The sequence below is a fragment of the Convolutriloba macropyga genome, unplaced genomic scaffold (genome assembly GCF_964194025.1).
Source record: "Convolutriloba macropyga unplaced genomic scaffold, txConMacr16.3 SCAFFOLD_1940, whole genome shotgun sequence".
Taxonomy (NCBI): domain Eukaryota; kingdom Metazoa; phylum Xenacoelomorpha; order Acoela; family Convolutidae; genus Convolutriloba; species Convolutriloba macropyga.
In genome coordinates this window covers 1-25,005 of record NW_027450294.1, presented here as the reverse complement: position 1 = coordinate 25,005, position 25,005 = coordinate 1, and the positions used below count along the sequence as shown (strand labels likewise).

General features: G+C 34.5%; 1 protein-coding gene across 1 annotated transcript; it reads right to left on the bottom strand.

The window, feature by feature from the left end:
* LOC142355768 (uncharacterized) lies at positions 1-23,106 on the bottom strand (the record flags this gene model as incomplete). Its single annotated transcript, XM_075407831.1, has 8 exons — positions 1-57; positions 3,546-3,614; positions 4,054-4,130; positions 8,006-8,095; positions 11,268-11,441; positions 15,436-15,504; positions 17,729-18,028; positions 22,983-23,106. Coding segments are annotated over 8 exons (960 nt in total), but the record flags the coding sequence as incomplete, so codon positions are not given.
* Positions 23,107-25,005: the final 1,899 nt, after the last annotated feature.

The following is a 25,005-nucleotide window of genomic DNA, read 5'->3' as shown; positions in this document are numbered from 1 at the left end:
TTATGGGTAGCATTTATAATAAAAGGGTAACTCACTCAGAAGACACGTTCCCTTTGTCTAAACCACAATTTGCTTTCATAGTGCATACTTATGCTGATTGATGATTTTTTTACTATTTTTTGACAGGGCATTTGTAATAGGAACACTACCTCGAACGAGCCAATTTTTTGTTGAGTATCAGAATTTGATTGTTTGGACCGGCCCATAATTTTATCAAGAGACCTGAAATTGTACAAAATCCCACTAGCTTAACAACAAAACTAGATACCGTGGTGAAAAATGCAAGAACGTTATTTTAAGCATCTTGATTTCTTAAATTTTTAAGTTTTCTTCCTTAAACTGAAATGCTTCACATTTCATGATTTTTCTCAGAAAAATTTCCCCGAAATTTTTGGCCAAATTTTTCTCAGGGAAGTGCTCACATTTGCAGTACTTCAATCAACAATTGTTCTAATTTGCAAACAATTGGAACACTTGAGCGGTTTGTTGGGCGCGCGGCAAAATCAGAGATTGGTTTAATATTATCATGGATTCCTACAATCAGAAATTTTCACTTTTTGTTTCGGTGTTGCCTTTTTTTCCAAATATTTGGCTTCTGTTTTCTAATGTAAATTACTGATACAAATTTTTTATTAATGGTTGCATTAATGACAGCTCACATTTACGTAAAAACGAGGCTGAATGTAGATATAGCTTGTTTTCAGAGAACCTTTGAAGATTTTTAGTAAAGTTTACTGAGGTCTTGTTTTTTGGCTTTGTTTTATTGAAATTTCAGTAATTTCCTGAACTTGTTAATTTTTCACTTTATTTTGTCAACTTTTCAATTGTTCTCAGTAAATACAGGTCAACCGTTTTTTCTTAAAAAAATACGAAACAATTTCGTGGCGGATTGTTTTAAAAGAACGGTTTCTTTGTTTTGGTAATACGAGTTTTCATATAAAAGTACGTAATTTTTGTCTATAATTGTACGTTTTTGGTGTTTCTATGTTTCTTTGTAAGTTCCCACATTACTTTACAACTTAACCGAAAAATGTTCTATAAAGGTTATAATTGAACACAATTATTGTTTTCATAACATATGGTTTGAGGGCTACGACGCTGTTCCCTTGCAAAATTTGATAGAGTTTTTATATTTTTTCCCTCTTGTTGTTTTTTGTTGTTATCGTATACAAAATATTGGGTAATTAAAGGTCGCAGTGGGCAAGTATGGATACATAATTGAACTTAATAGCCGATTTTGGCATAAGGCCAATGGTTTTGGTTGATTTTCAAATTAAGTTTTATCAAAAAAAGAAAGTTTTCAACATATCCCGATTTGTTCTGGTTTGTTTTTTTGTATTTTACACAATTGAACAATTTTCGTAACTTAGCCTCATTTTTGAGAGATCTCTTTAATGTTTTTTTGAACCAAACATTAATTTTTTTTGTTCGTCAAGCGTTTTGTCTGATGTGTTCAGGGCTTAGACAATATGTTTCAGAAAAATTTTGTGAAATTTAGATACTTTTCAAGTTTTGTGGTTCTTTCCGCTGTCGTTTTGTGATAGGCGTTTAAAAAAAGACTTTACGATGATCAAAAGAGACGCAAATGAAGAGTTCGTGTTCTCTTAAGTAATATTTCATAAACTTAACGGCTTCAACACTGTGGTTTTGTGGTGTTGTTTGTAAAATTTTTTGGTTCAGCCTGTATTTATTGTTGTTTGATAGTCTTGTGACACAATGTCACTAAAAATAGGCGCAATTAGTTTTCGAGGAAGTCGCAATAAGTGTCTCTTTTTTAGTCGAAAGTCGATGTGGGCAATGACTTTTGAAAGTGTTCTTTTTTTGTTTTAAAAAAAATGGTAATGGACTTCCGAGATCTGCCAATCTGATTACTGTCAACTTGTAGCTTAGCATCTCTACATACAAGTCACATCACTCATTCTATTGAACTACACTTTGCTCTCTATAACCGTTTTTTCCTCAAATGGTCTTTTTTCTTGGTACAACTGGTTTTCGTAAAATATTTATGACTTTTGCATATTAGCCCATTTTTGTAGGCTTTTTTTTCCTTTTCAAAGCATCACAATAATGGTTGGTTCTCTGGTCAATTGAAAAAAAATGCAATCACAGATTTTTAATGTTTTCAGTGGACAGCTTATTGCTTAAATGGCTAGGGCATCGTTTTCGTGCAACTTTTTTTGGCTGTACTTCTCGTTCTTTTTGAAGTCTTACGACATATCCTGGATAATGAAAGGTCTCAATCACTGTCTATGGATTTATAAAAGAATCTCTCGATGATCTGAATTGATGTTTCTAATCAGTTTGACATCAATTCTTTTCAAAAAAGCAACGTTTTATTAAACTTTGCCCCCTCTATCATTTCTGGTCGAAATGAGCTCATAATCAGAAATTAACGTCAAATCGTAATGAAACATCTAGCTGTTTTTAATTAAGACGTCATAAGCTGTTTATTTTACAGTTTCAAAAACGAAGCAGCTTTTGACAAAGCAGACTTATAAATATGACAAAAATTGAAATCAATTAGGATCATTCTTTCGGAATTGAGACTGAAAAAAATGTTCGTTTTTTAGGCCGGAAGAATCTAATAATGATTTTTGAAAAATTGCAAACTGGAAGCTCGTTTTATGTCAGTTCTTAAGTATCAAGAATTTTGTGAATTTTCCACAACTTAAATTTCTTAGCGATACTAGTTTGAAGAATGGCATAAAAATGTACTGAAAACGCTTAAAGAACTGTATTTCTTTTTAAAGCTGTTCTTTGTTTTTGCTGACATGGTTTGAAATCATGCCGGTCATCAAGTTGAATAGATTCCAGAGTTTGCTAATCGAGTAAACGTACTTTACTTAAGTGGTTTATTTTTAAGAAAAAAACGGGGCCATTTCGGACCAGGAGATTGTCGCGTAATTTGTTTTTAAGCGCAGATCTTTATAAGTTGATTTTCTTTTTTCTAGTTTGTTTGGTAGGTTTAAAGAAGTTTATATCAAATTTCTTGAGGATTTTAATATTTTAAAACTATGCTCCATGCACCTCAAATCATAGTTCATGCCTTCGTTTTAATTATGTTTAGACCAACCAGCATAAAAAATAAAGTGATTCAACCGTTAATTAAGGCTCCTTCTGATAAAATCCCCCATCATTCTACTCTGAAATCTTTTTTGAGGGAGAAAAATTTTCGCTCACGTTCAACAAATTATTATATACTCAAAGATTCAAGTAATCTAACTTTACGTGGCGAAAATATTTGTGTTAGCCCCATATTTATTCCTGAAAATAGATGGTGGATAAATTAAAAGCAAAACAAATTTTTTCAAGATATTTATTTTTGACTTTTTGCCATTTTCTCTTTCAATAGGATGAAACGTATAGAACATTTAAAAGAAAGAAAAAAATGAAAAACTAAATTTTAATGAAAAACTAAAATTTAAATGATGCCCTTAAAATATCATTGATTATTTACCAATTTTAAATACTCAATATTTTGGGCAAAAACGTGTATATATTGATTTTTTCGAAACAGATTGTGGTGTTCAGTTTGAGATACAAACAGAATTTGGGTCGGCTTCGATTTTTGTCAGTCCGAAGGGAGAACACTCGTTATAATTGTTCAAGTCCACCTGAAAGGGAAAAACGGGAGTGGAGTGACAGAAATTGGAGGACATCACTATCTGAGATCTTTACTGTAAAGCAAAATTACTACAGAACCAATTTGCGATGCCAATTTTTCTGCTTTTATAGGAACCCGTGAAAAGATCATGTTGTGAGATATACAGTTAGACCATAAATGTAATTTTCAATTTATAAAAAAAAGGCTCAACTAGAGACCGCCTGAGTCGAGAAAAGATATAATCTTGCAAGTTCTTGCAAGAATCTTGCAAGAATCTAGCAAGCCTTTGTATACAAATCGGTTGTTAATTTTTTTCTAAGAACAACATTTCGACTTGTAAACTTTAACTAAATGGTTGTAAATGTAATCGAATTGTTCCATGATAAAAATTAGTGATATAGGAAGGGAGAGGGGTTCTCTGACAAAGAGGGTCAGTGTATTTTGACTACCTGGAACCCGTACAGCCATGGAGTGTCTCTCTGAGCAGCGAAAGGACAGTTGTCGTGCGCAGCTTCCAAACTGTATGCTAAAAATAAAAATCCAGTTTTATTTTTTTTTCTAATTGATCAAATACAGTTTTTGTTTACGCATCAACGTCAAAACTTCGGCGCAAAAATGTGCGAGAAAAACAATGTTCATTTCTGAAAGGAAATGAGCTGAAATTTGCGAATCACAAGATGGAGTGAAATTGAAAGAAAATTAACAATTTCTTACGTATTTTTTGGCTCAGTTTCAGCATAATTCCTAAATAACTTCAGCGCTTTTCGATGATCAATTTCGGCGATTGTCGTTCTAATTGATGAGACAGACAGGTCATCAACTCCGAGATAGTCTTTCGTGACCAGCATTTTCAGAGAGGGAAATTGTTTTATTGGTAGTCTCAGGAGGGGCCCTTTTTGACCGGCAAAGTTTGAAGAACAACAATTTTAATTTTTTCTGAAAACGCTCAAAAATAAAATTGATTATTCATTCTTTGGTTTAAAAGTGTTCAAATTTAACTTAATTTTTAAACCAATATTGTGATGGCCATCAACTCGTAAGCGTATTTCAAAAATCAGAAAAATTCTTTTAATTATTCATATTTTGGGATTAGCAAATCACACCAAAAGCGTTGTTGTCTATGTCCTCATTTTTCAAAATGACTATTGGGTAGCAATTTATGTCACCCCTCTTGTCTAAGTGTTTGGAAATAACTCTTAATTGTGTTCAAAACATAAGATGTTGGCTATGTTCCCAAAAATTGCTGGTCAAAAACGGTGGATTCGTAAGATTTCGAAAACAAAATCTGAAGTTATTTTGTAGAAATCAGTAGCATTTTGTGCAGAACGGTTTCCTTAAATTCAAGCAACCTGGGTGACCACAGAGTTAGAGTTTTTTGGGGCATTTATCGAAGTGAAAGATTTTATGTGTGTGTATATGTGTGTGTGTGTGTGTGTGTGTGTGTGTGTGTGTGTGTGTGTGCGTGTGTGTGTGTGTGTGTGTGTGTGTGTGAGTTTGTGTGTGTGTGTGTGTGTGTGTGTGTGTGTGTGTGTGTGTGTGTGTGTGTGTGTGTGTGTGACAAAGTATTCCGACGCATGGAACAAACTTGTGACTGTACGGCATCATTTTGTCAAAAAATAAGGTAAAAGGATTCTATAGTGCTTGGTTTTCGGGCAAATATATCTTAATTTAAACGCATTTAAAATGGTTTCCCTACAATGGTACCTAGGTTAGTTTAAAAAAGGATCTTTAGCTAAAAAAATAATCTTTTTAGCTATTATTCTTTTTATTCAGCTTGATTTACAATTTTTTCCGCAGATAAAAGCCTGAAGCTTTTTTTCCAAATATTTACAATTGATTGAACCATTAAACAAAAATTTGTTTATGAAAACAATCAATTTATTTTTTTAGCTTAAGTAAACACTCTAACACTTTTTAATCTTATGGACGCATTTTAGAAACAGTTGTGTTTTCTGTGCAAATCTCAGGCTTTAGATCCAGCACCAAGCACAAGAATCTGGTTTGTGATCTGACATCGATTTCGCCAAAAGTCAACCGAGTCAAGAGATGATAAGTTAGGTGCCGAAAGCACCCGAAGCTATTTGAAGGTAATTTAGTAACTATTGAAACTATTGAAAATCTGTTCAGAGAGAGAAAATTTTTGCCCTGGATTTGAAATAGCTATCATTTGTGCGTGCAATATTTTTTAAAATTAAAAAGTAAATATTCAGCCTCGCTTCATGTGTTTGATTATTTTTCTGGCCTTGACTCAAGGCGTGAATAAATTTCCCAAAATTTTTGACATCTTGAAAGAGAATTCGTCGCTGAATTCATTTGGTTTGAAAAGAAAAATTTGTTCGAAGCTGAAACCTTTTTAACAAACGCATTGTTTGGATTTTAGTTCTGGAACACAAATACTAGTAGTATCTGTAGTCCAGACTTGAACAACCCTATGTAAAATATTCAGTTCGTTTCGTATGATAGGACACATCTTTGAATGCTCTAAATTTTGAGGAGAAGTGATTTCAAGAACATTGATAATGACGAAAAAAAATTCCAGGTTATTCTAGTCGCGAAACTCTGACGAGAAATTTTTTCTGCCGTATAACGATCGCAGAACAACTTTGAGTGCACTGCAATCCAATCAGAGTTCACGTTTCTTTTCAAGCGACTCATGTTATTTTGTTGCACTGGTGTAGTAGTCCTTAATTTTCGTTAAAATGACATGGGAGAGAGAGATTAGGTTAGATGTGTTAAGTCAAGTTATTTAAGTTAAGTTAGGTATTTGAGTTTAGCTTTTTGTAATTGAAGGGTTATTGTTTGGAAGGCGCCAGAGAGGTGAGTTGAGTGATATATCTTAAACAAACAAATTGATGAACAAAAGCATTTTGAGCTGTCAATATAATTTGATTAATTAGCAAAGCTGTATTCAGTTATCAAACCAAAGTCGAAATAATTGATTTAAATTTAGAAGTAAACTAGAGAGCGAAAATTTGAAGCGAACTAGATACTTTGAATAGAATTGGAATTTCGTAACTAAAAGTTCGATTTTTAATTTGCAAATTAATGGGCACCCAAAACCTGGTACATTTCAACTCTCTAAGGTATATTCATCAGTTGGTGTAACTTTTTGAGGGCTTTCGATTGGTGATATTTTTAATCCCAGGTTCCGACCGGAAGTTGGTGCTTCGGGATGATCCGAGTGCTGAAAACCGGAAAATGGCCTTGTTGAGCGGCCGAATGACTTTGAAATGGTAATAATATGATAACCTGAGACAGTTAAAGACAAAAAATACTCACCCCTGTCAATTTTGACGAACTCGTAATTTTCGGGCTTCGGCACCCACGACTCGTTAAAAATATTCAATTCGCAAACGACTCGCAACGGCTATTCTTTAGGTCATGAAATTTGGCAGGCAATTTGGTGGCACCCATTATTTACTAGAAATTTTATTCGAAAACGTTTTGACCACTACTTCCCGAGATATTGCGTTCTGAAATTTGGGCTCATCTGTGAGGTCGATGAAAATTGTGCGCGGTCATTTCTCGTGTTCTAATGGGAGTTAGGCCATGAAATTTTGTAGGTAGTTGCAACTATGAGGGAACTTTCCATGACAATTTTTAGTTTTATCAACTTGACCCCTCATTTTGGACGGGTGACCTTTGGATGACCCCTAGAGGTCAAATTTTTAGGTGTTTAGAAAAATTCGTCTCATCGGCATGTATAACTACAGGGAATTGCATGAAATGTTGTGAAAACTCAGACTAACAATTGCTCTCAGCTTTGAGATTGAGTTTAGTTATTTGTTCATCATATGATTTTTGACAGGGACTGATTGCAGCTAGTTATATTGATAGCGGAAATAATTTGATAGAGGAAATGAATCTATAAGTATTACCGGCCGCTAATTTGATCAACGTTACTGATATAGAAATTCTAAAGAACAGTAATTCCTGCTAACTAGTTCCCTTAATTTCTGTTATACTTACAAAGAAGGTATAAGACAATGAAACTTTATTGCATATTAATGCAGATACTTTGACGCTGGCTACGACAATAAAGATTGCGAATCACGGCCCCTTCATTAGGAAAAGAAGTGCAAATATTGTTCTGCTGCAGAATTCCATCTAGCCGAATGAGAGGCGCTTTTAAGAGATTCAATTTTTGAGAAGCTCCAATTCACCGGCCAGGGTGGCTTGTGAGTGGTTTATTAACTCTGAAAACCGAACGATATGTTTAATGTCAGACAAAAGTTTAAAAGTTTTAAAATGTTTTAAAACAGAATTTGAATGAAGTACCAATTTTCGCAATTTGATTTCTTCTGGATAAAAAATTATGCCGGACATTTCACGTTTAATTTCTTAAAACGGGTGATGAACAAGTATAATGGAATGAATGCAATGTACTTGAGGTATACTTACAGTATTTCACATCAGCAGCTTTTGCTCCAACAAAGAAGGCCCCGTAGACATCTTTGTAGTGATCTGTCAGACTTGGACATCTTTTGTAACCTAGAATGGCAAAAGATAACGGATCCATTCTGCATTTTAAGTGTTCTTTTTTTTATCCGCAGTCACGAATTAATGTGAACCCAGCAAACCTACAACTCGGTTTAAACTATTTGGTGCATTTCTTTTCTTTAATGCCACAAAAAGTGTTTTATGTGAAAAGAGACTTACAGTGTGGAACATAACAATCAGGAACGCTTCACTCGATTTCCTAAACTAGCAGATTAGACTTCATATACGCCGGGAAACAAAAACAAATATGTAAGATCAGCGCTTTAAAACGGCTGTGTTTTCATTTCAGCGCGTTTAGTGTAGAGTTGGCCTGCATTTCACATAATTTTGGCATATGCAGGCGTAGTTCTTTCATAAAGTTCGCGTTTTCAAGGGTAGATCTTACTTATCAAGTTCTACTAAACGTAGATCTTACTTATTAACTCAGAAAACTGAACGATTTTTATTGTCAGACAAAGTTTAATAGTTTGAAAAATTTTCAGTATTTCAATGAAGTACCAATTTTCCACATTTGTTCTTTTTCCAGATACATTAGTTATTCAGGTGATTTTAGAGTTAATTTTTAATCGGCTTCATCATTTTCAAAACCATATTTATCTTGAGAAGAGTTTAATATATTTTTAGAAAAGATGAAGCCAATTAAAAAGTTAACTGTGAAATCACCTGAATAACTAATGTATCTGGAAAAAGAACAAATGTGGAAAATTGGTACTTCATTGAAATACTGAAAACTTTTAAAACCTTTAAACTTTGTCGGACAAAAAAAATCGTTCAGTTTTTTGAGTTGATAAGCAAGATCTACGTTTATTTGATCCTTATAAATAAAATGAGCGCCTAAAAACGCAAATTTTTGGAAGCAACTACGCGTTTATATGCCAAAAACTGTGTGAGATATAGGCCAAGAAAAAATATGCGTTAGAACGGTTGTGTTTTCATTTCAACGCGTTTAGCGTGATCTTACATGAATTCAACGCATTCTATGCCCATCTCATATACTTTTGCGTTTTTGAGCGGTGAGCCCTGGACTCTAGCTTCCAAAAGTTTAAACACTTCTCAAGATTTCAAATTACTATTTAGCTACTGGATGCTAATTGATATCATTAAAACCAATCAAGCAACCAAATCACTGTGTTGATTCATTATTAGACAGTTCGTTTTTAAATGTAAAGTGTGACGTAAGAGTTCTAAATATCGATCGGGAGGAGTTGGGAGAAACTCTTGTCTCAGACTGGGACCTTGAGAGAGATTGGATTTCACATATTTCTAATAATAGTTCAACGCAAAATTCATTTCACACAAAATGACTGCGTAAAGATTCTTAAAATTTTGTCCCAAAATTGCTTAAATTTTCTTTTTCGTTCATGAAGCTCACAAAGGCTGAGAAGACTCAAAAATGGACTATGGCTCACAACAATTAGCTAAATGCAACGCCGAAAACTACGCAACTACTAGGGGTTAAATTAATGTGAGATCAAGGCTAAATTAAACGCTTAGTTGTGTAAGATCGATGAAACTATGTAACATGTACTATGAGAAACGCTACAACTGTTACTCTTGAAAACCGTGATGTGTTTTGAACACAATTATGGTAGATCCTACGTGTTAGAAGGTTGAAAGAGAACAACCTAATGTAAATTGTGCATAAGATAAGCTTGACATAGCTGGACAAGAAGCTCTACTTGTACAACGTATACTTGGCTAGAGAAATGAAGCCTTGAGGAACAAGAAAGAACTTGACAACGGGTTATAAGAGATGCCCAAGTTCGAGAGCTTAAGACCAGTTGGTGTAATTGGGTAGCACACTAGGCTTGCAAGTAAGAGATGCTGGTTCGAATCCAGTACTGGTCCATTTTCACAGTAGTTGCACCTGAATAGACCCCCTAACAGGTTATGGGCCCAGACCCTAGTCTCTGAGCTTAACCGCAAAAGAAAGACAATATAGTTAGAAACTGTGAAAGAGAGGATGCGCAATTTAAGGGGGAGTGTTAGAAGGTTGAAAGAGAACAACCTAATGTAAATTGTGCATAAGATAAGCTTGACATAGCTGGACAAGAAGCTCTACTTGTTCAACGTATACTTGGCTAGAGAAATGAAGCCTTGAGGAACAAGAATGAACTTGACAACGGGTTATAAGAGATGCCCAAGTTCGAGAGCTTAAGACCAGTTGGTGTAATTGGGTAGCACACTAGGCTTGCAAGTAAGAGATGCTGGTTCGAATCCAGTACTGGTCCTTTTTCACAGTAGTTGCACCTGAATAGACCCCCTAACACTACGTAAAATCAAGGCACCGACCGCTAATGTTTCCATTTTTTTTTGTTTTTCAGCTTTGATAAACTGCCTTTGGCATTTTTTTGACGTTATAATATCCCTTGTAATGATAACGGATTTTATCAAGATCACAATAGTTTTTAGGTATCCAATTATATATCCGCACGCTAAAAAATTGGCCTCCTTATGGCAAAATTACTTGAATAGATCTTTTTGTGGGGGGCATTCGAATACCACCCAGTGGGCAATGAGGCGCATGAATTGAGGAGATAACGAATTTTTGGGTAATGACTAAGGTTGAAACATTACACGGCCAACATCAATTATGGCAAAATTTTTTAGAGGTGTCAACTCTAAACAACTATCTCCGGAACCGCGGTCTATGGCTCGTTTTTCTTTAAAAATCAATCCTAGTTATTGGCAATTTTGTTGGGTTTATATAACATGTGATCCCAGGATGAGGTCGGCGGCCCGAGACAGGTGTTTGCTTGACCGACTTAGGGTGTGGGCACGGTTCCAGACCGACCATACTCAAAGACGGTATTGGCCAGACCGAATAGACTTTGCTCACACTTTTGACCAGACCAGAAAGATCCACGGCCAGACTATCGCTCTCAAAATTTGCCAGACCATTTTCCACACCAAAAATGAGGCATTGACTGGACGAAACAGTCCAAAGTGTGGGCATTGCCCAAATTGAACGAATAAAGATGTAGTTAGAGATGTGGACAGAACTAACAGACCAAAAATTGCTGATTTTTTTTTTTCAGGTCATTCACTATAGGGACGCACCTGACCCCCCACCCCCTTGTCTGCGACCCAAGTCGGTCTGGCCAATTATTCTCTGGGGTCGCGGACCTGAACCTGGGTTGTTTTCCACAGAGTAGTAACTTACGTCCGAAGCATAGTTCGTGGTCTGGGTCTGCGACAATTCGTTTGTCAAGATAATGGGTGTAAGTGGTGAAGTGAAAGCAAGCGCCGTCAGATTTTCTTAACACATAAGCCCAGGGACTTGGGCCCATTGGGAACACAGACGCACACTCAGCTACTGTTGAAAATCGATTATGCTCTGGAAAAGGAACACATCTCATTGAGTATTTTAGAATATTTTGTAAACACTATTTCTTATGACTTACAATTTATCATACCTCATCTTCTGCTCTCATTCTTTTCCAATATTGGTCGTAATTCCCAACTTTTAGCAACTTTGTACCCACTTTTTTGGTACATTGAAACTTTTTCTCAACGTGAAATATGAACTTTTCTACAAGCCTTAGCTTGGTGAAATACAGTAAAAAAACAGGTGAGTAAAAAAACATTGCTGAATTAAGATACATAGAAATAAACTGGCAACATAGCCAACTAAAAGCATAACCAAGGTGAAAAATCTTGAAATAAATCGGATTCAATGCAATGGTACTCGTTATTGCAAATGCAGTTAAGGTCAGAACAGCAAATCGACTGACGCAGAATTTGGAGTAAAAACATTTTTCCCAAAAATTTTCAAAAATACGCCAATTACGACTCAGGATCTCTCTTTCTCCAGATCTTAGACGCTAAAATGAACCAAAATTTTTCTGTACGTCAAAATCCGTAAAAACAGTACAGCACAGAGGGTAAGAAATCTCATAGTATCAATGTTTAAATCCTCAATTCTCCTGAAAATTGGGGAAAATTATATAATTATCGCAGAAAGATTTCATTACCATTTACTAGACTTTTGAGATGTTTTTCATGAAACTAACTAGAAGAAATATTTAAATTACTAGCAACTAGAATAATTTGGGATGGGAGCACTCATAATTCTCCTGAAAATGTTAAAAGGAAAACCAATCAGATTCTAAGTTAAATAAGTTATTCTAAGTAAAATAAATCTATTAAAAGGTACCTCCAATTCTACATTTTTTTTCAAACTACAAATCAATAATTAAAGCATTGTTATCTCGTAAAAATAAATCGGAAAAAAAATCCCCGTGTTTTCTTTTTCGCTAATTTATTTGAAAATAAGTCCTCTATATTTCAAAACTTCTCTCTGATCTTTCCTTTCTTTAGAAATATTAATTTCAGAAATCTCTGCTCACACTATCTTTCCACATCCCTAAAAAAGTTTTCGACGTTCTCTGTGGGTAACGAAGAAAATGTTTTCACATAGTGTTCACAGAAGTAACCTCAGCAAAAATATTTGATCATTCTAGCTGAATGCCATCTCCAACCAAATATTGTAATATCCACATTACCACGAAAGCGACTCAAATTTGTTCGATATCAAGTAAACAGATCTCAGCTTCACAAAGCCTTGAGTTATCAAACAAAAGTAATGCCAATAACAAAAAGAAAAAATTAAAAATTTTAAACCAGCCAGCAGGATTTCCGGAAAATCATAATAGCGCACATCGGTGGCCTGTTTTTTTCACCCCTATTCTCTTAGTCTCCTATATTTCAGCCCCAATTCTTTAAATCCCTATATCATTTAACCACTCAATAATTTAAGCCCTATATTGTTTCATCCCAATTTTAGCTTGCTATAATTGAGGATAATGAGCTCTCAATCAGATCTACTTAGTCTAATTAATAGAGATTAAAATCGGGGTGAAATGAATGAGGTGTGAATATAATTTTTCGCACCTGAATTCATGGCTCATAATTGTCCGGGAAATAAAACTAACGACCCAATAGTCAAAAACAATTAGCGAAATACTTATGTCATCTAGTCCCTAATGGGGCGAATAAAAGCAATAGAAAAGTGGATGGAAATCTAGAACATTTCTTGTTTCATTGCATTTTGAAATCAGCCTGATAATTTCCGGCTTTGAGTTTACCATTATTTCCAGATTAAAAAAACATTGATAGTGGAAGGCCATAAAATTTTGTTTAAAAGAGTAAAAAAGTTTATCACAGCCTGAAACTGCTCGAAATATCATAGCTACAAGTGCCGCGTTTCCGCATTTACACAAGATGGTCAACTTATTCTCGTAGATGAAGACCACAATCATAACGCTTCTATTGGACAGCCGGGCACACGAAAAACTATAAAAAGAAAAAAGCCCTGAGTGAAAACTCAACACCCGCAGCAGCCCTAGCTTTGACAGTTTTACTAATAACCGACGTTCTCACAACAGTACGCGCAGCCGTCGAAACCCAATTTAATACAAATATCAGAGCGTTTAAGAAAAAATAACTTACTGGGTCAATTCAAGAACCCTCCGTCAAGTTTTTTGATATAACCGTTGCGTTCAAAGAGTTTTCGCGGTTTGACAGCGGAAAAGATGACCACGAGCGTATTTTAATTTTTGAAGAACCTATATAATATCGGTTCTCAAAGTATCTAAGTTTTGGCTTGCGGACATAATATTTAAATTATCTCTGAACAATTTCTAACATTTTTACACCCTTCATGTATATATATTCTCTGATTTGCTCCTGTTTGTCTGTATGTCATCCTTTCAAACAAAACGGAACAAACGTACCGCCGATTACGTGATGCCTTAGAAACCTTTACCCCACATTGTGTGCCCAATAAGGGTATGATAACTGCATCGAGATAAAACTCACATTTTTTTTACAGCTGTCGCCTGTTTGTTTTTGTGTTTTTAGAAATTTTTTGTGTTTAATTATGTTTTTTCGTGTTAACTTAAAATTAAAGTTCTTTTAAAAGATTTTGAGTTGGCTCCTTCCTTGGGTTCCTCCTTGGGTATATCATATATGTTAAAAAATATTGCGGAACCAGTTCATTGTTTCTTATTTACAGAGCTGTGATTGAATTTCTCGTGGTTTGTAATTGAAATTAAAGACAGTTGCCTAAATACAAAACAAGCATACAAAACATGTCGTACGTTTATATACCAAACACGTGGCTTTTTTTCATTATTTGAAAATGAACTTGCCGAAAACTTCATACGATTCAGACTAAACATAGCAAAGATAGCAAAGATTTCTTCCGCTTAATAACAGCCAACTCATAACTTTCAAACATACAAAACCGTCCGTATTTCAACTCAGAAAACCAATACAAGATCAGCAGTACAAATTTTTTGCTTTCTGGTTGCATAATGAATTAATATCAGTTTGAATTCCTCATTGATTTGCCAATTAAAAAACTCAAATTTCAAAAAATCTGAGTTTTCTGAAACTTAGTGACATATTTTGTGAACATTTTACTTTTTGTGTAACTTTTTTCATCGATGAAGTATGTACAAAAAGTTGAAATGATTTACTGATAACTTAGAAAAAACTTCCAAACAATCTTAACCAATTGCACCATTTAGAGCATGTTGTTAGCGGAAAACTTGAGCGATCTTCGTAATTACCTGAGACCAAATTTAAAGACGTAATTGTTCTTGTGAACAATTCCACGGGTAAATTTAAAACTACTCATTGTAATCTTAATCGACATCTAAATAACCAATTCCTTTGTTCTTTTTCCGTCTTATTGACCAAAACAAACATTTTTAAAACATTGATCTAAAATATCTTTACGTCTATATAATTATTAGCCTGGCCGGTTGCGGAAAAAAAAACCCACAGAAAAAACCCCACTTCATTTTAGATAGGAAATAAACCTCCACGGAAATAAATCCTCACTTTACCATTAAAGAGCTGCGCATTTAGCGCGTTTGGCCAAGCCTCGCGGGCTGTGGGACTTGATATGAAACTATCACAACCTAACAAATTATTACGACCGAAATTCAATTTTAAAGTTGGGGTTTATTTTCGTGGGGGTTTATTTCCGTGGGGGTTTATTTCCCAGCCTGGCATAAATTCAATGATTAAACTTTCGAGTTGATCGTACATATTTCACATTTTTCTATGCGATTTAGCGTAAAAATTTGCGACTTAAAACAAACGCAATTGAAGAGCTGCTATTATTTTCTTAGCGTGATTCATTGTGATCTTCTAGAATAATCTAGAAGATTACAATAAAAGAACCTAAAAACCTTTAATTTCAGCAACCTCGCATAGGTACTTCCAATTCAACTAAATGCAACAACGCGCTTGGGATGACACGTCAAATGGAGGTGGGCTTCTTATTAAAGCAAAAAACTTCTGATTCGTTTAATTCTAACCTTCTACTCTCTCACCGACAATGCTGGAGTCCAATTTCGTCCCATCTATGAACCAGTCTCGCAAACAATCTGAAACATATCCAGAATCAGCACTATGTCCATGTAATCATAATCAAACCTTCTTATGATCAAACAAATCCAGACCTATACGTGTTGCTATGATTTGTTTCAGACCATAAAGGCCTATGGTCAGGGTTTGCTATTTTTGGCGCGTTTTTAGTTGTCTTATCACAAGTAATTTTGATGGAATACCTCACTGTGCATTCAAAAAATTCGTTTAGAATCAATTTGAAACAGCGCTTACCTTATTATCAATCGCGGTGTCCACGCAATTCAAAAAAATGTAAGATGAGTGGTCAGTGCTTTGGTTTTATGTCTGATTAACGCTAGTTACGCTGAAAAAAACTAATAAGCCATTTTAAACGATTTTCACAAATAACTGTGGTTTTTGACGTTGATCTTACACGAAATTTAAAATCAGTTTTTAGTTACTCTTAAATAATATACTGTCCATTTAGCGTTGATTTAAATTTAACGCTTGAAATCTAAAACGCTGATCTAAAATATCTTAACATCTATATAAGCATTAGTCTTGCATAAATTCAACGAGTAAACTTTTGAGTTGATCGTACATATTTCCCATTTTTTTTAGCTTTTATCATACCGAAATTTGACTCGTAACTTTTTGTGTTAATTGTGCATAGTTTGAAACACATTAATCATATTCAACACTTAGTTTTTTTTTAATTTAGATTATTTTGCTTTGAAATTATCTTTGATCTTACTGAAATTCATGAAGTTGTTAAAAGTGGATGGAGGGTGGAAACAAGAATCTATACAATAATAGAGCAAACCGGAAAAAACATTATCAGAAAAAATTCTGAAATGGTTTTGATACTCCCGTAAAAATTGTGTAATAACTGCGCAAGTAAGGGTTTTTCAACCCTGATATATCAGCACTTCTCTCTCTTGTTTCTTTCAAGGCTGCCAATTAAAAGCCCATAATGAAAAAAAGACGCAAGAAGACAAAAATTATACTGCAAATGTCCGTTTTCAAATTGACTTCACATTACTTTGCCTCATGTACATCTTGAGCAAACAAATTTGTTTGCAAGTGTTGGCATTCTCCGCTCCCTCATCTTTTATGCATAGGTTTTATAGAACTTTGCGAAAAACAGTGCCAGTAAAGGTAACCAGTTCAAATTTGCTTGAAATTGGGATAATTCGTCACTGATATCCACTTTCTGAGGAAAATGATGACAAGCGAGAAAAGCCGAAAAATCTGTGTCAAAATTATCCAGAAATTTACATCACTGACATCCGCGCCAGGGTTACTACATTCCGCGCTTTGAAAGCCACTCACATTCGCAGTTTTTGGCGTCTTTGTTACTATTATTTGCGTCGCTATTATCCCCGTGTTTCTTTTTAGCAATTTAATTGTCTCTACTATCAGCGGGTTATGGTTAACAATAAGCCTAATTATTTTAAATGCTTTTAGTTGCTTCAAATTATGTTTCAGACAGAAAGAAGGGAAACTATCGTCCCTGAAAAGAAGGAAAACGATTGTTCCCGAAGAGACGGGATAGATACTAGATCCAAAAGCTGATAAAGAACACTAACAAAAAAATAACTACTAAAAATGACTGATGAAGAATGACTTAAGAGAGCAATATAAGGTTAATGGAGGCATAGAATATCTGAGATGATTCTCTCTTTTTTTCAGCTCAACCGAACACCAAATGTAACGGAAAAAGATTGAAAGAATTCAAATTATTGCAAAAAAACTTGCAATATTGATTCAAGATCGCGAATTCGTTCTGCAAGAAATATCTTGTAAAAATGTTGCAAGAAAAAAGCAAGCTTTAATTACTCCCTTGCTTGATTGCCCCAAGATTCTAGCAAAAGTTAATTTTACGAGCTTTAGGCTGGGGAACTGTATCCGACTCTCTCTTTGGGTTTGTTGTGTTGAGATCTGGATTCGTAGTAATCCAGTGGCTGACAAGCTGATGTCTCAAACGGGACTAACCTCTGATTACACCTCACAGGGCGCATTGATCTGGGATCATACAGCCCAGACCATAACGATCTCTGATTAGACCATGCAGAAAAATTGATCTCTGATCAATTACAGATGATTTTGGTCTGGGCGGTCTGATAACAAATCTTTTTGTCAAGAAGATCAGACCGCGCAAATCAAGTGTTCTGTGATAAGACTAAACCACTTAGACGGAAAATAGTACTCTTACTGTTCGGAGCCCAGGCCTAGGCCTCGACTTATGAGTAGCTAGCTTACAAGTAGTTCCATATCCAAAGCTATCCACAGGCTTGAGACAGGTGATGCTGTCTGGGTCGTCTACAAATTGCCCATTGTCGAAGTTGGTCTTTATCATGTAACAGTTGCTGTCATTCTTCAGTCTAGTCCAACCTATCACCCCGTAAGTGCTGACACCCCAAGGTGCTTCATAGGTCGCACAGCTCGTATCATCCGTGCTCTTTCTGAGAATCAGAGTTCCCAAGTTTTGAAATCTGCCAGGGTACACGTTGCATAGTGTCCAAGTATTTTTGTGCATATAGGCCTGGCCAATAACGGGTGCTAAAATATTCCCGAGGTGAGGTCGTAGAACAATTTACCATTTGATCCAGCCATAAATAAGCCACGATCAAAAACAATCCAGACAAAATTTCGACCATTATTTGATTTTGCAGGAGTTAGTGCGGACAATTGCGAAAGAAGTCAAAAAAGCTTCTTGAACTTGTGGTACTGTACTTTTTTGCGACTCTGACTTGAAAGTGTGATAGTTCAAAACTTGCGACTACGGTCAAACAAAAAAGACCATTGCAAGGTCCGCCCCTAATTCACCCCTAATTCTGATCTTATTTATCAGGAAAAAGATGATTTTTGATGGTGAAATTCTTGTCCAAATTGAGCACCCTAAAAGAATCTAACTAATAAAACTAAGTCATATATAGTTTTCTGGAGGAAAACATACAAAGATCAGAAGTGATTTTTCAGTCAACATAAAAATATCTTTAAAAAATTCAGCGGGAACGTGTAAACTTTCAAAACAACTCAAGGTGCTTGAATAAAAAAGTAGCAGGACAAGTCCTAACGTACAATTCAAAGAATTTTCATTGACTAAACAGAAAACTAGACCTAGAACGGACTATGAATGGATTAGGAAAACCATTTAAAAAAAATCCGATCCAAAAAATCGAAAAAACAGTAAAAATCAAAGTGAAATTGCTCACTCTACTTTAAATTTCGAGCGAAAAAATTTCACGCCGCAAAACCACTCGCTTTTTTTCTCCACTTCCCGTTTCGGCGTGACCAAAATCACTACTCCAATTTGACTTCAAAAGTCATGAAAATGTGTGAACAGATCTAAAAAAAAACATAACCGGAATAATTCCGGAGACGGCTGGAAGTGGAAATCCACTCAATAGCCATCCAACTACTCATCAGACAAAACGTGCGTCCAGTAATTTAGGATTATCTTAAAACAAAACCGTAATACAAAAAAGCAAAAAAAAATCAAATCTATTAAAATATGATAAAAAATCTGATCAAATTTTGTCATAATTTGAGATCCCGAATTAACTATCTCTGTCAAAATAACTTGGTCAACACATCTAGAACCTACTAAAACCACTCATGAGAAAATTTTAAAATACTTTAAGCCAAATCATAAGCCAAAAAATAAGCTCATACAAACATCTTTGACTAAAAAACTGGAAAAAGTTTAGAAATTTTTTAATATTTCAAAAGCACTTAAATTCAAAGAAAATTTTTTTACAGCCAATAGAGTTTCCAAATGCTCGCACAAGAATAGGCAAGTCATAATAGGCTAAGAAACTTGTCCAAGATCCAGAAAAAAACCAAAAAACTAAAATAGTTCCAATTTTCGCCATTTTTCTTCATTTTTTTCAACAAAAAAAAAATTTATATCAACAAAACTGTAGCCACTTGTAAACTAAAAATTGCTCAAGTAATAGGTCTCTTTTCAGTGCCCATTTGAGGCAGAAAAACAAAACAAAAGTAAAAAATCGCAAAAATTAGCCCAAAAATCATCAAAATACATGAAAAACCACCGAATTAGCAAAAATTCAAATAAATTTCCAGAAACCTTCAAACCACTGCCAAGACCAGCCTAAAGTTAAAATAAAATCATAACCAAACCTCTTTACCAAAAGACCAAAAAAACTGCTTTAAAATGCCGCACGTGAACAAAAAATTTCACTCTCTTACAGAATTTTTTTTTCACACCTCAATTTCTCGCTCTCTAGAAAACAGCGATTTGAACAAAAAACCACTCTCTTTTCGCTCCACTCTTATTTTGTTCAGCAACAAAATCACTCCAAATTTGTTCTCGCGTTTCATTTCCCGCTTCACAATTCACCGAAATAAAATTGATTAAAAAAAGGACTTCTCCAATACTCCTCTTCGAGTCGTAAAAAAGACAGCGCCCCAATACAATTCAAATTCTTTGAATTGTAAAAACAGCTTAATTTCAAATTTGTCAGATATGGAAAATGTACGTTCAGAAAACTCTAGCACATCAGAAACGTTTTAGTTTTAAATTTAGGAAACAGAAATTCTTTTTTTAAAAACAACAAACTATGAAAAAAAAAATTTATTTGCACTGTATCAATTTTCTTTGCACAGTTTTTCCACTCTATGCTCAACAGTTTTGTGTTCCGGTTTCCACCACTAGCCGAAAATAGAAGTTGAAGACTGATTCATAACTCCTTATCATTTTTTTGGTATCTCTTGTCCTTGATGAAAATTGCTTTTTGATAAAACTACTTAGCGTTCCATTGATGATGCACTTGCAACACCAAATACACAAGACCTTTAAATAGAAGAAAACCTGAAAGTATGAATCTAAGCAACCACAGAAACGACAAGTATGGTTCATGCCAATAACCCAATACTATAAATGGTAAAAAAAATTACAATATAGAAACTAAGAGTTCAAAAGAAGCGAGGCGCTCTAAGCCAGTGCATTTATCGCAAAATGCAAAAGATCTGGGTTTGAATCTTCTGCAGTCAGCTGGAAACCTAGTGTGCTAATTTTTCCACCAGCTGTTCTTACACCCTGAATGTTGAGCGTCCTTGTAATCCGTTTTTTTTGCTGTCTCGTTTATCACCGATTCATTTCAAAGCTTCTTCCCAAACATCGTCAATCCTATCTACAAAACAGTCTAGTTTTAATTAACAGAAATGTTCTAAGGCAGCACTGAAAAATGAACAAGAAACATGAGTTATCTAAAAAAATGCCAAAAATTGCACAAACCTGCATTTTCAAAGTACAAGAGAAGAAGAGTTATAAATAACTGACCTCAGACAAATTGACCTAAGAGAAAAATATGTCAGATGCTGCTTTTTTGTGAAATAAATCAAAACTGACAAAATTTCTGTATTAAGATAAACCATAGGGGTTATAGAAGACAAAACAATTTGGAGAAGTAAATTTTCAGTTCACAGATTTGATTTCAACCTCCAATTATATTTTTCTTTTTGTTTCGAGATAGTGTAATTCTGAACGCAGACCCCACATCGTTGACATATTGACCTTTGGTATGGCACCTCAGCCCGGTTTTGGGCAGTTATGGGGTGTTTCCTTTGTACACCCTCTCACCCCCAATGTCCCAGTTACAGAAAACGTACGTTTGTTCCCTAGCTCTTTGTTTTGTATTTGAATAACACATATTTAATGTCAAAGAATATCAGTTGGGCAAAGACGTTTTCATTTTCCAAACAATAACACCTAGTGCCTTTATTGCGAAAATGCAACAGATTTCAAAGATTCTTCCCAAACAGCCTCGATCCTATCTACAAAAAAAATCTAGTTTTAATTAACAGAAACGTTCTATGGCAACACTGAAAAATGAACTTGAGACATGATTTATCCAAAAATTGCCAAAAATTTCTCTAATGTGCATTTTCGAAGAACAAAAGAAGAAGATTTATAAATAGTTGACTTCAGGCAAATTAACTTAAGAAAAAAATATGTCACGTTTTGCTTCTTTTGTCAGCTAAATCAAAATTAAAAACTTTTGTATTATGATATTTAACAAAAAAATCATCGGGGTTATAGAAGACAACACAATTTGGAGAAGAAAATTTTCAGTTCAGAGTGTTGAATTAGAACCTAAAACATAAATCAAAAGAGAGTTGATTTATGTATTCAATTATTCGAGATAGTGTAAATCTGAACGCACAACCCCCCCCCCCCCCATCGTAGGCATATTGATATTTAGTATGGCACCTCAGCCCGGATTTGGACAGTTATGGGGTTTTTCCTGGGTACCCCCACCCCCAATGTCCTAGTTACAGAAAACGTCCGTTTGTTCCCCAGCTCTTTAATTTGTATTTGGATAACACTTGGTTAAAGACTTTCGGGTTTTCCAAACAATTCATTTGTTTCTATTAGAGTATATTTCGCTATACAAAAAACATCTGTGATACATTTTACAGTCCATGCTTTTCTGAAACATATATAAACATGACAAAATTTTTAGCGTATATTTTCCTTCTAACTTCGGACAAGATTAGTCTTTGTTCTAGCAGAGCACTGGGAAGCAATGAACAGGGTGATTTCGCTCCGAAGATATTGACACAAGCAATGTTGTTTGGTATGGATATAGTGTTGAGAGCATTCGATCACATCATAATTTAGGGGACTCAGCATTAGACAAAGCCACTAGACCCTTTAAACAGCAACGACAGAAAAAAAGTAGTAATGACAGCCCGGGCCGAGGTCTGAACGCTAAACAACTCAAAACTATGTAAGATTGGGGGGAAATGTTACGTATGTGTGGCAAACTTAGGTAGGACCTACTGTTGAAGAGTTGAAAAAAAATATTTGCCGTGTATAAGCGTGAAAATTACATAATTTATGTTTCTAAGCGTCGATCTTACGTAATTTTTGTTGAATTTAGCGTTCATCATATATAAATATTGGGTTCTCAGGGTAGATCATACGAATTTTTGCGTTGAATTTAGCGTTAATCTTACATAACCATTCGTTTTGAAGTGTAGATCTCAGATAATTTTGCGTTGAAGTTAGCGTTGATCAAAAATTTTGTGTTTAAATTAGCGCAGTAAGAACTACGTTTAGGAGTGCAAAAATAATTAATATTTCCTATTAAAAATGCAAAATTATATAAAACCTGAGCTTAGAATGCCAAAATTAGGTGAGTCTCATGGGCAGAGGTCTAAGTGCTGAATTTATGTAAGATCAACAACGAACTTAATGCAAAATTATGTAAGATCTACGCTCAAAAGCGCAAAATTAAGTGAGTATCTACGCTTAGAAACGCAAAATTGAGTAAGATAAGTGGTAGCGTTGACAATTTAAAAAGCTCACATAATTTTCTTTACAGCAATTTTGTCACCTAGTTTTGCTGTATATTCTCTAAGCTTTCAACTAGCTACCTCTTATCTTACATAATTTTGGCAAAAATCCTCGGCCCGGGAGTGTTATTGGAGTTGAGAACGAGTCGTGTTTACTCGCGTTTTTAGGACAGAAAAATAGAAAACTAACGTCGGCTGCTCCACATTGTTTGATATTGGGCATTGAATAATTTGAGCTGTCCTCTGTCTGTTAAGGCCAGGGTATCGCCTTGTCCCGAGGAGAGTCTTGTGAAGTGAAAACCTGTCGTGCCGGTCTGTGAAACATGAAAGAAAAACCCGTAATTGTAAGCAAATAAGATTAGAACACAAGATTGGTAAATTTATTATGTATGGCGAAAAACCAGATATCTGAATTTGTTGAACTGTTGAATCTGTTTTGAACTCTTCTAACAAGTTTTGTAAGGAAGAAATGAGACTTCTCATTATTCAAAAACCTCGAATAAGTTTTTTAATGCTCTAAATTATATAATAATAAGTCAGACCCAATTAAAGCATTACGAGACTGCGCTATTATCACCTAAATAGAACTACTGGGTTCATTTTACCTGTCTAATTCCACGAAGAAAAGGATTTAACATGTGCGTAAACATGATTGTTATGTAGATATAAATGTATGTATGTAATTATGTATGCATGTATGTATGTATGTATGTATGTATATATGTATGTATGTATGTATGTATGTATGTATGTATGTATGTATGTATGTATGTATGTATGTATGTATGTATGTATGTATGTATGTATGTATGTATGTATGTATGTATGTATGTATGTATGTATGTATGTATGTATTTATGTATGTATGTATGTATGTATGTATGTATGTATGTATGTATGTATGTATGTATGTATGTATGTATGTATGTATGTATGTATGTATGTATGTATGTATGTATGTATATATGTATGTATGTATGTATGTATGTATGTATGTATGTATGTATGTATGTATGTATGTATGTATGTATGTATGTATGTATGTATGTATGTATGTATGTATGTATGTATGTATGTATGTATGTATGTATGTATGTATGTATGTATGTATGTATGTATGTATGTATGTATGTATGTATGTATGTATGTATGTATGTATGTATGTATGTATGTATGTATGTATGTATGTATGTATGTATGTATGTATGTATGTATGTATGTATGTATGTATGTATGTATGTATGTATGTTATGTATGTATGTATGTATGTATGTATGTATGTATGTATGTATGTATGTATGTATGTATGTATGTATGTATGTATGTATGTATGTATGTATGTATGTATGTATGTATGTATGTATGTATGTATGTATGTATGTATGTATGTATGAATGTATGTATGTATGTATGTATGTATGTATGTATGTATATATGTTGGTGTGTATGTATGTATGTATGTATGTATGTATGTATGTATGTATGTATGTATGTATGTATGTATGTATGCATATATGTAGATGTAGTATGTGATTGTATGTATGTATGTATGTATGTATGTATGTATGTATGTATGTATATAGCGTTGACAATTAAAAGCTCACATAATTTTCTTTACAGCAATTTTGTCACCTAGTTTTGCTGTATATTCTCTAACCTTTCAACTAGCTACCTCTTTTCTTACATAATTTTGGCAAAAATCCTCGGCCCGGGAGTGTTATTGGAGTTGAGAACGAGTCGTGTTTACTCGCGTTTTTAGAACAGAAAAATAGAAAACTAACGTCGGCTGCTCCACATTGTTTGATATTGGGCATTGAATAATTTGAGCTGTCCTCTGTCTGTTAAGGCCAGGGTATCGCCTTGTCCCGAGGAGAGTCTTGTGAAGTGAAAACCTGTCGTGCCGGTCTGTGAAACATGAAAGAAAAACCCGTAATTGTAAGCAAATAAGATTAGAACACAAGATTGGTATATTTATTATGTATGGCGAAAAACCAGATATCTGAATTTGTTGATCTGTTGAATCTGTTTTGAACCCTTCTAACAAGTTTTGTAAGGAACAAATGAGACTTCTCATTATTCAAAAACCTCGAATAAGTTTTTTTTAATGCTCTAAATTATATAATAATAAGTCAGACCCAATTAAAGCATTACGAGACTGCGCTGTTACCACCTAAATAGAACTACTGGGTTCATTTTACCTGTCTAATTCCACG